This window comes from Myotis lucifugus, unplaced genomic scaffold (genome assembly GCF_000147115.1).
Source record: "Myotis lucifugus unplaced genomic scaffold, Myoluc2.0 scaffold_73, whole genome shotgun sequence".
Classification (NCBI taxonomy): domain Eukaryota; kingdom Metazoa; phylum Chordata; class Mammalia; order Chiroptera; family Vespertilionidae; genus Myotis; species Myotis lucifugus.
In genome coordinates, this window is record NW_005871121.1 from 1,240,677 (window position 1) to 1,252,793 (window position 12,117).

At 39.6% G+C, this 12,117-nt stretch overlaps 1 protein-coding gene across 3 annotated transcripts in view; it reads left to right on the forward strand.

Annotated features, from left to right (window-relative positions):
* Window positions 1–12,117, forward strand: part of GRM8 (glutamate metabotropic receptor 8) — a 709,328-nt gene that overhangs the window by 318,868 nt on the left and 378,343 nt on the right. For 2 of the 3 annotated variants that reach the window (XM_023755340.1, XM_023755339.1), the window contains exons 3-5: window positions 3,817–3,952; window positions 4,412–4,566; window positions 5,573–5,710. In XM_023755340.1, the coding sequence (XP_023611108.1) occupies window positions 3,817–3,952; window positions 4,412–4,566; window positions 5,573–5,710 (429 nt within the window). The remainder of the gene's footprint in view (window positions 1–3,816; window positions 3,953–4,411; window positions 4,567–5,572; window positions 5,711–12,117) is intronic. The other variant, XM_023755341.1, reaches the window with a different exon arrangement.

The window sequence follows — 12,117 nt, forward strand, 5'->3', positions numbered from 1 at the left end:
ATGCATAGACAAGACATATTTTTATGGGCTACTAAAACATTTAGGGAGGAACTTAAGCATTTTAATTATTCATAATCTCCCATAGGCCTGCACACCGTGCATAATCTGGCCTCTTGCCTCACACTCACCTCTCATCTTTGTCTTACATTTCTCTCCCCATCATTCATGAACTCCACTGGCTCTTCCCTGCCCTTTTCCATGTTCTCCTCTCCCAGTTTCTCTCCTTTTTGACCTCAACTAAGTGACATCACTTTAGGGAGGCTTTTCCTGAATACTCCTCCCTCTAACTTAAATTCCCTCACTCTTCCCCACAGGACTTGCCATAATTTATAATTATGCGCTTTTTTGTGTTTTGTTTTGCATTAAGCCTGGCTCATGCACATTTCTAAACACTGTGAAGTCAGAGACCATATCTATTATGTTCACCATGACATCCCATGGCCCCCACATAGAATCTAGCAGACAGTGGGTACTCAATACATATTTACTGAAAGAATGAATCCATCATCTCAACTATTAATGGCATATCAGTAGGCTAGCTAACTACATGCTCAGTCTATGGATTATGTGCAGTTCCCTCCCCTGAAGACCATGTTGTAAGGTTAGTAAAGATATTTCAGGGATAATTTTGACTGCTTTAACGTAAAGAAAAATAAACCTCCAGTAATCTAGAATGTTAATCATTCATTATTGGCATGCATGTTAAGTCTGATCACAATACACTGGACATCTATTGTCTGGCTATTAGACATGTCCTCTTTGTTTGGTTACCTGATGTTTTTTCCTAAAACATAAAGCCCATTCTGTAGTTCTCCTGTTTATGAATTTTCAGTGGATTCCTTAGAACTAACAAAAATGTTCAATAGGTCTGGAATGAATGAATGTTTTCAAGATAAAGCCCTAATTACTTGAGATTCTCAAGCTAGACCTGGCCATTCTGTCCAACTTCAACCTCAGCCAGTCTATCATAGGCCATGATCAAGCAAGGTTCTTTCATACTTGGCCTCTTTCAGAAATATCCCACTTTTGTCCCTATATGGTTGCTGTATTTGTCCTTTAAAATCCCTCTCTCTCAGCCCTGGCCAGTGTGGCTCAGTTAGTTGAACATCCTCTCATGTACCAAGAAGTTGCCAATAGGATTCCTTGTCAGGGCACATGGCCAGGTTGCAGCTCGATCCCCAGTAGGGGACGTGCAGGAGGCAGCCAAGTGATGGTTTGCTCTCATTGATGTTTCTCCCTCTCCCTTCCTCTCTCTCTAAAACCAATAAAAACATATTTTTTAAAAAGAAGAAACTCTTACCTTTAAAAAAATTTCACCTCTCAGACATTTTTGTTACATATTCCTCTGTGCTCCCATTTATGGTATATTCTCTTAATTTTGAAATTTATCCCATATCCCATGATAATTTATTGGAATGTCTATCTCCCAAGCTGGATGATAACTCCTGGATTGGACTCTGTATTCCCAGTGTTCAGCCTAATGCATAGCATATAATGGCACCCAGTAACTTTTGGGTATCTGAATGCATTGCTAATTGTTTGGGAGTAAAAATGTCTTTTCCTACAAAACAATGGTATGAATGGTGATTTAATATTCAACTGACTCGAAAAGCCTGCTTAAAACATAATAGAACTGAAACATATTGCTAATATTGCTTTCCACACCCCCAATATTAGCATGTTATTTCTATGCTCTATTGCCACCAAGAAACCTTCCTTCTTCTTTTATCCTAGCCCAGTGGCAGAGATCTATCTTAAACTTTTCTTTTTGGTCTCTCTTTGCCTTACAAGGGAAGGCCAAGGAAGAGTTCTTTTCTGTAATAGTGGAATGGGATTTCTATCATTTTGATTTTCATGATGGAGACATATGTCAACTGAGGGTTTGAATCTTTGGGATTTGTCTGTGTCTCAAATAGTCATGAAGACCACTTGTTTCATAACATGCCATTATGCTAATGCATAAGAATTTTGCTGCCACACTATGAGCTATAAAATGAAAATAACTTTAAAGGAGCTCTATTAATAAATAAAAGTGTCAAAAGGACCTTCCTATTAGTGTTCTCATGCATAAGGAAGTCTTACTCATGCTTTTCACTAATCCAGGCACTTGTCCTTTGACTTGTATCAAATGAATCAAAAGGGTCCTTCGTCCTTGACTCCTTAATTCTCATCACACTTTTTGCATACTTTGGTTTTCTTAGAGACAGCCACAAAAATAATGCTTAAACTTGGGAAAACATGATGTATGATTAAGTAATTGATGTAATGTATTTGATACATACATTATAATGCAAACAAACATGACTGCTTTTAATAGGTGAGAAAGGCAGATGTTTTAAGAAACAATATTCTGTACCAAATCATGTGATTTTATAAAGTAACACTGTTGGTGGGAATGCAGATTGGTGCAGCCACTGTGGAAAGCAGTATGGAGTTACTTCAAAAAATTAAAAATGGAACTATCTTATGACCCAGTGATTTCACTTCTGGGAATTTATCCAAGGAAACTTGAAACACTCATTCAAAAAGAATATATGCACACCTATGTTCATTGCAGCGTTATTTGCAATAGCCAAGATTTGGAAGCAGCCAAGTGCCCACCAGTAGATGAGTGGATAAAAAAGCTGTGGTACATTTACATAATGGAACACTACTCGGCCATAAAAAAGAAAGATATCTTACCCTTTGTGACAACATGGATGGACCTGGAGAGTATTCTGCTAAGTGAAATAAGCCAGTCAAACCCAGTCAGAGAAAAACAAGTACCAGATTATTTGATTCATATGTGGAATCTAATGAACAAAATGAACTAACAAGCAAAAGAGTGACAGACTCATAGATACAGAGCAGGCTGACAGCTATTGGAGGGTGGGAGTTGGGTAGGGGTGTGGAAGGATTGAGCATAAAAGGAAAAAAAGAGAAAAAACTCATGGACATGGGGCACAGTGTGGTGATTGCTGGGGGCAGGGGCCTGGAGGGAGGAAGAGGAGAGTATAGGAGGGATAAATGGTGATGGATAGACTTGACTTGGTAAACACACAATACAGTATATAGATGATGTGCTGTAGAATAGTGCACCTGAAACCTGTATAATTTCGTTAACCAGTGTCACCCCAATAAATTCAATAAAAAAGAAAAAAGGCAAGATATAAAATGTTGGTGACGATATGGAGAAAAGGGAACCGATATGCACTATTGAATATTCAAGATATAAAAATCTAAATTGGTACAGAAACTACTGAAAACAGTATGAATGTTCCTCAAAAATTAAGACTAGAACTACCATATTATACAGCAATCCCCTTCTGGTTGTGTATCCAAAGGAAATATAAAGAGAATCTTGAAGAGATATCTGCATGCCCGTTTTCTTTGTAACATTATTCACCATACTCAAGATATAAAAATACCCTAAGTATTCATCAACAGATAAATAGATAAAGAAGATGTGACCATATATGTGTGTGTGTATATGCATGTATATTTCAGTCATGAGAAAGAAAGACATACCACCATTTGTGACCACATGAATGGAACTTGAGGGCAGTATGCTAAGTGAAGTATAACCGTGGTGACCAGGGGTAGAGGGCCAGGTTGAATAAGTTGTGGGGAGCTAATGTACAGTACAGTGATTATAGTTAATAATATTGTTTTATATACTTACAAGTTGCTAAGATAGTATATCTTAAAAATTCCCATCACAAAAGAGAGAAGCAATATTCTGTACCAAAGCATGTGTTTTTATAAAGTAGCTAACCTAATTAAATTGGTTAAATAAATGTACTTTCTGAATCATTGTCTTCTTTTTTAAAAAAATAGGTGGTGTTTGCATTGCTCAATCACAGAAAATCCCGCGTGAACCAAGACCTGGAGAATTTGAAAAGATTATCAAACGCCTGCTAGAAACACCTAACGCCCGGGCAGTGATCATGTTTGCCAATGAAGATGACATCAGGTAGTGATTAATTTTCTTCCTTATGCAGGATCAGATTTGTGGCCCACATCCTTTTTCTTCTAACATATCTCATATTCAATATAAAGTCTTGTGAGATTTCACAGGAATTGAAACGTTCGTATGCAATTTACAGATTGCCTTCTGGTACACGGAGACACAACAGCCTTCGAGTTCCTAAGTTGAAATGTCTATTGAGTAAAATCTGGGGATTGAAAGAAGTGAGACAAGTAAGGTTGATAGAATGAAGGGAATAAGGTTAAGGATAAGGCTAATTAACAGGTGCTGGAGTTAAACCCACCAATATATCTCCTTTAGAAGATGATACGACTCAGGCAGTTAGAATGATTGTCTAATGGTGCCCTACTGAATGTATATAACTTGAGATAGCCATCTTGTAACATTCATAAGTGTAATGTTTCTTGATAAATGTGGTATGTTTATTTCTTTTTATTACGATAGGAGGATATTGGAAGCAGCAAAAAAATTAAACCAAAGTGGGCATTTTCTCTGGATCGGCTCAGATAGTTGGGGATCCAAAATAGCACCCGTTTATCAGCAGGAGGAGATTGCAGAAGGGGCTGTGACGATTTTGCCCAAAAGAGCTTCAATTGATGGTAAGGCTGCATGGTAGAGAATTTGTTTTCATTCCAATTAAATCTAAACTCAAAGGTGAAACCAGAGGATCAGCATATGATGAAACACACCCATTATGGATGACTCTGCAAAGAATTTTTAGTTCTGATGGCAACATTGCCAAGACAGTAACTATTTAACCCAGCACATGTATTTTTTATCAGAAGAGTACCTACTGGATTTTTTTTTAAGAAAGGCAATTATAGTTGACCTTCCATATTTCCACGATGTTAGTCATTTTCATGATGTTACCCTCTAAGTTTGCATATTTCCATGGGCATAGCTGATGGTTATAGCACTGTTAGAGGGAGAGGGCTTGCTTCATAGAAAATGAAGACGTGATGCTGGGCTGACCCTATGGATACAATAGACCCAACAGCGAAGATGTGGAGCATCCCTGAAAGACAGCTTGTCTCCCAAATGTCTTTGCCAGTGGTGCTGACAGTGATTGAAATTTCTACCTTTGCCATTACCCTTTGGAGTAAGGCATTGTTTCCAGCTGGTATCCCTTCAATGTGGTCATTACCCGAGCAGGCTGACACTTTAGCCCATTACCCATGACTCGGAAGATTATATTAGTACAGATTAGTTAATTGAATTAGTTGAAAATGGAACATACAGGACATAAATTTTGAGGTGGGCAAAAGCATAGAAGTCTTGAACATTAACTCTTGAGAGGAGAGAGAGAGAGAGAATGTCTGAGTTGGTTCTGACTGTTTAACATGAGGTCACTGGCCACTGCCACTGGGAGACCTAGTGGAGGGAGAGGTTGAGATGACAACAGGCTTTCCTGTTACACTCATCCCTAGTGCCAGGTGCCTGAATGGTGACTGCTTGGTGTTTGCCATAAGGGAAGCCTTTGGTTCTCCTCCATTTTTTTTTCATGGAATAATCACAGTATAACATAAAATCCATTTAAAAGCTCTGATAGTATTTGCTTTTGATTTTGAAAGAATATTAAAATCATACCTTTCTTCTTTAAAATAGGATTTGATCGATACTTTAGAAGCCGAACTCTTGCCAATAATCGAAGAAATGTGTGGTTTGCAGAATTTTGGGAGGAGAATTTTGGATGCAAGTTAGGATCACATGGAAAAAGGAACAGTCATATGAAGAAATGCACAGGTAGCCACTTAAATGTTTTCCTTGGCGCATTTGTTCTATCATTACCTGTGAAATGAAGTGTTTCTACATGGGTAACTATGAGGGTATTTTCTGTTTTATTCTGTCTCTTGTCATAATTTCCCGGAAGGGCTGAGCATACACTGCTCATTCAACAAACTTAGGTGTACTCTTTGGTTCTTACAGTTAAACAACAAGTATTTATTGGGCATGTGCCAGGTGCTGGGGTATTTCAGTCCTATTTTAAAAAGCATTTATTAAGTTTCTACTTGGGGCAAAGCACTTTATTAAGATTGGGGGGGGGAGTATGGGCAAATAAGCAAGACATGATATTGCTCTCCAGTAAAGATGATGGATCATAATAATTTGCTATAAGACACTGATTTAAAAAATACTATTTCAATCCATGTCTCCTATAATACTATTGCCTCCCATATTCTGCACTAGCAGCTGTGATTTTTCATTTTATATATCTTATGCTTAAAAAATAGCAATATTAAAGGTTCATATTTTAAATGTAAGAATTAAACATTTTCAATTACCCATTTTTGATCTTATGTATAAAATATTAAAAATTACTTAGAACTAAGTAGTACATTTGGCAAGGTCACCGGTATAAGGTTAGTATAAACTTTAAAAAATCCTTTTTACATATATATTATATAAGAAATTAACACACGAAAAATGAAATTTAAAGGCTACTGTTTATAGCATGGTAATACAACCATAAAACATTATGGGTAATGTTAACAAAGATGCATAAATCCTCTATTCTGAATACTACAAAACTTGAACAGGTATTTTATAACCAGACATGCCTCCCTCATGCCCATATGTTGATATATCCTCCTTTCCCTCTATTCACTTCTTTTGAAATGAGCTGTTCAAATAAAAGATGTGCTATGATAGGTGCTAGAGTGGACGTATGAGCAGAGTAGGCATGGGATGTGCACATGGGTGCCACGCTGTGGAGGGGGCTGGGTGAGGAAAGCTTGCATCCGAGTGTGAGGAGACAGACACTAAATAAGTAAGTGCATAAAGCAGGGGTCCTCAAACTTTTTAAACAGGGGGCCAGTTCACTGTCCCTCAGACTGTTGGAGGGCCGAACTCTAGTTTTAAAAAAACTATGAACAAATTCCTATGCACACTGCACATATCTTATTTTGAAGTAAAAAAACAAAACGGGAACAAATACAGTATTTGTATTTGCATGTGGCCCGCGGGCCGTAGTTTGAGGACCCCTGGCATAAAGGAACAGGGACTTCCAGATGCTGAGACGTGCTTACAGAAAACACCAGAGAGACTGTGCAAGGGTGACCAGGAGGCATGGCAGGGAGGGGAGCGATTAGATTGTGTGGTCACAGGAGGCTGCACCAAGTAGATGGCATTTGCAATGAGACCTGAAAAGCCAGAAGGTCTCAGCCACGTGAAGACATGAGGGCAGCCCGTTGCAGGGTCCAGGACAGGTCTCTTTTGTTCAAGGTGCAGGGGAGGCTGGAGTGAGTGAGAGTGAGGATAGTTAGTGAGAGGGAACATGAAGGCAGATGAAGCTAAAGAGACGGGCTGGGGCCTGGTCATGCAAGTTCTGGAAGTTCTTTCCAGAAGCTCCAGAGCTGAGGCGTTTGGGCTCTATCCTACCTGTAGGGTAGACTTACTTGAGGCTTTTAACCCAAGGCATTGCTCAGATGCCTATTTTAAGAAGATTCCTCTGGAGAAGTGTGAGGAGAATTGGAGATCAGGGATGAGATAGGAAAAGGGTCAGTTAGGGCCCATCCAGTTCTGGCGATGGGTAGTTATGACCTAAACAAAGACATGTGAGTTAGGGGCAGACCACAGAGGACAGAAGTCTAGTAGGTAGTATTTATACTACATGGGGAGTGACTAACAGTGGGGGTGGTAGTTAGTGATGGAATATTAAAACTGTACCAGCCAGGTCTAGGAAAATAGTTAGGTACCTACCTAACAGAGAAGACAGAGTGAATGGTGAATTTGGAGGCACTGACTTGAATTTGGTTTTGATGTAGCCCCATGGAACTGCCCAGCAGGTGGCAGCATAAGGTCTGGGACCCCACAGAGCTTTCGGCACTAAAAATACATATTAGGGAATGGCAGATGGAGACCTGGGAGTTAAAGACCAGGGCAGAGATGCAATTGCCCTTGGAGCTTGAGCAGAGATGAGGGATGACAATTAAAGACTCTGGGGAAGGAGCTAGAAAAGGAAACAGCGGGTGAGTTTTGGAAGGAGATGGCAGCGGGGGGTGGGGGGGGGCGGTCGGTCACTGTCTTCTCGGTCTCCAGGAAATAAGATGGGGTGCACACAGGGCTGCAGAGAGGTGTGGCTGAGGCATAGGCAGTGTAATAGGGAAACTCATATTGTGAAATGGAACTGGGCTTGAGGAAGTGGAGGAAAGAATGCTTGTTCAAGAAGTTTGGCAGAGAAAGGAAGTAGATATAGTAGGGGAACTTGAGGAAGAAGCGGGGGTGCAGAAATGTTCTCTAGGATAGAGCCCATGTAATCCTGATTTCAGATAGACTGAGCATTCAGAAGGAATAGCTAGAGAAAGAGAAATTAAATGTGGAGTAGGGTATTGACAGGAATTTTAGGGAGCGGCATGAAGAGGAGGTATTATTTTAAATAACGTGACTAAGTTGAAAAAAAAAGATATAGGCAAACATGCACATAGTCAGAGGGGGGAAATTCTGTAATTAAATGCTAAATTTGGGCATAGATATTAAGGAATTTCAGAAAATGTATAACTGTAAGTTCAAGTTTTAAATTTAAAACTTCATGGAGGAGGTGCGGTTGATAATAAGAAAGATTTGAGAAGGAGCATCCAAGATGATGGACATGGTGGGTGAGCAGGGCAGAGACAGAGAGTAGGATGTGGAGAGGGATGAGGTAGCGTGAAGAGGTCTGCCTTACTGGATAGGAGGGATCATGGTGAGGAATAAGGGCCACTTTATAGAAGGATTTGAGAGTTTATGCATTACAGAGTCCTCTCTGTATTTCTCATTCAGATATATTTTACACTGCGCTTAATTCTGAATTCTGACTGTGTTTGATCATCTGTATATTCATATCCTATTGTTTAGACTGTTTAATGAAAACCTACCAGTAACTGAAATGATGAATACACATTTTTTATATATGTTACAAAATAAAATTGATAGGAAATTAGCTATTAACTAATTGCATAACTTGTAACAGACTGTTTTCAGAATACACAGTTCCCTAAATTCACATTTTTCCCCACATGTTGATGTATATAGATGTCCTTCTGGTAGCTGTAGATGGTGTGAACTGGGTACTTATTTCAGCCATAAACACTGACCTGGGTTGTAGTAGGATCCTGACCTGGTGCCACGTCTGCTTCAGATTCCTTTGATTTTCTTGGGTGTTGTTAAAATTGCAGCAGTCTGTCCAATTAGAACTATTTCTAGTGCAATGGAAATAGTGTTTTACTCCAAGTGCTAGGGCAAATGCACCCTTAGGGAACAGGTTCAATACATTCCATTATTTCAGTATCATCCAAATTCCATTGTGGGTGATACTGAAATAACGTCTCCCTGGGGAGAAAATAAGTAAATATTGCAACATCCCAACTTACATTTAAAAGCAAGCAAACAAACGAACAGCACCACATGAACATTTCCAAATGGTGAGAGAAAATACTTGTGTCCCAAATGACCATCAACACCCAGTTTTCATTTCTGTTTTTGGGGAAGAGTGAAGATGATCTTGCACCTTAATGGTCAAATACACTTCAGAGGCAGGATATTCATCAGTTAAGAAGTGCACAGGGTGTGAACATTGTTTATATTTCCAATTCCATCTAATTCAGAAATGAATGTGGACAGATGTGCAAGTTGCAAAATTTGGCCTCACAAGGTTCGAGTTTTAACCATCCACAATGAGTCAAAAAATTAGGGAACTCTGTGAAAACAGGATGCCTACAGGGTCCTTTTTGCTGTATTTGGAACATCAATGGTGAGTTAAGTTTTAAGCAAAATTTTACCTTGAGCGATGGTAATCTGTTAACGTAATTATTTTCTTCCATTGGGGGCGATACTCGCAATGTATTTATGTGGGTAAGAGAGTGCTTCACAGCAGGGCAGGGCTTCTTCATCTCAGCCTGCAGGAGACAGAGTGTCCTCAAGCAGTGAGGAGCATCCTCTTCCTAAAATTAACGCAGCGCCGTTTTCTGAGATGATCTTCCCCCTAGAATCTCAGGAAAACCTTCAGAAAGACGTGATATTACTGTTAACTTTGATATCTGGCCAAGTTCCAAAGCGAAGTAATTCCTACCATCCATCTAGCTACTTATGTGGTTATTATTGCTTCTGAGAGAGCTGCTGAGTTTTGAAAGCCAGGACTACTTAATCCTACTTAAAATTCCCTTTGTCTTCTCAAGAAGAAGAAGGGATTCTTTTATACTTGTTATCATTGGGTGATGGGAGTTATTTTAGAGACATTTATCTGACCTCTCCATTTTTCCCTCCCTTGTTCCACTTTCACACTTAAGGCCTTCCCACTCCTCAGACAGACGTGCACACCCTCTCTGGAGACTTGTGGGTCCTCAGCATCTCTCCCCGCCTTGGCACATTTTTCACACACCTATTTCCCCAGTCGGGCCTCTGCCTGAACTCTTCTTCCACTGTTCCCCTCGCCTCATTTTTTTCTTTTTCCCACCTTTTCTCTGGTCAGTTCCTTCCCTGACATTGTTTTGTTCAGCAAGGCTCTCACCGGCAGTGGAGAGTTTGTTTGTGTGCTTTTTTGAGGTGTCACTTAACTGTTGTCATGGCTGTCATGCTGCCTTTTGTCTGTTAGAGGGGCCTACTAGTGAATATTGCAGGGACTTGAGTATGTTCAGCTGAGCTGCTCCTCAAAGGCGGACTCCCCCGTGGTCACACTGTTGGCCTCGACTTTCACTTCTCCCACATGAGTTGTGACTAGTTCTTTCCTTATTAAAACAACACGCCCTGACCAACCCAATAAATGCAGTCGGTTCCATATAGCATCTTAATGCCTTCCTTTGCTACTTCCATCTGTCCCTCCATTATTTATTCCCTTGTTTATTCATTTAGGATAGCCTGCTTGTAGCAGACACTGTGCCGTAGATGTAGAGACAAAGAGCAGACCACCCTTGTCCTCAAGTTGCTCACAGAGACACTGTCTTATTGAATTTGAAATGCTTTCCTTGTCTGTTGAGTTTCAATCCTCAGCCAGGAGGTTGGGACACTGCTGCTTAGCCGGCATGTGCCTGACACTCAGATGCTAAATGATGGTGAGCAGATGCTACTTGAAATGGCCTATTGATTCTTATTTATGATGCTAGAAATAATGGTAATGGAAAAAGCAATGTACAAATATGTTTATTCTCACAAACAAGCAGTTCTGTCACTGAACCAAATAGGAGGCTCAATAATTAGCCCCCTGAAAGGCCTGTCAGTTACTGCCTAGTGCCAGAGTAACGAGGTATCTTTTCAGGTGTAACTACCTCTCAATAGACCTCTATGCGCTTTGGGAGACTATGGAAGGTGGGAGCTTTCACTGGTTCACCCAGGACTCCTCGAGACCACATGAGTGAATGAGGTAGTTAGGAGGGGGATGGGATGTACACAGTTAGTGTTGGGGAGTCCGAGTGAAAGGAAGCTAAGATAACTGTCCCTGTGTTAAAATGTGTTCTGCTGTCCCCATTTGCCTATTGCCTAGAGTAAACTCTGTTGGGACAGTGTCTACATTAGCACCATGAAGTGGCAGTTAGTCCACATGCTGCTGTTCTTAGCAAGTGAAATAGCAGAAATCCCAGAGTAACTTATTTATGCCACTTCTGATATTTCATATTGAATTCCAATAGATGCATGTGAGATGACAAAATAGGCATTGATTTCAGACATAACTAGATTTCAAAATTTTACAGCTGGGATGTAAAATCAAAATCATCCTCTCATTTTCTACATGAAGAAACTGGTACCCAGAGAAATTCAGTGAATTGTTTAAAAATCACAGTGTCAGAGCTGCAATTAGAATCCTGGTCTGTTTTATTTGGATTTGTTTTACGCTTATATCCTCAAATTCTTTTATTATTTACTTATTTCAGAGTTTTTACCTTATAGTTGAAAAGTATTTTTCTCTTTATATTTTATGTATGACAGCAATGCATTATGGAATTTTAAAATCGCCAGCTGTAATGTGAAATAAAAATAACATATTGGTTGTTACCGAATCCTATAAAAAAAGGAAATATTTTAATATTCTTCACCTTGATTTTTAATGATATATTTAGTATTTGTAAGTGGGTCTGGAACAGAATAAACCATTTCATCCAGTTCCCTGGCCCCTTGCCATTTATAAAAGTATACCAAGGACTATATTTTTTTAAAAAACCCACAAGAGAAACTTTCAAATG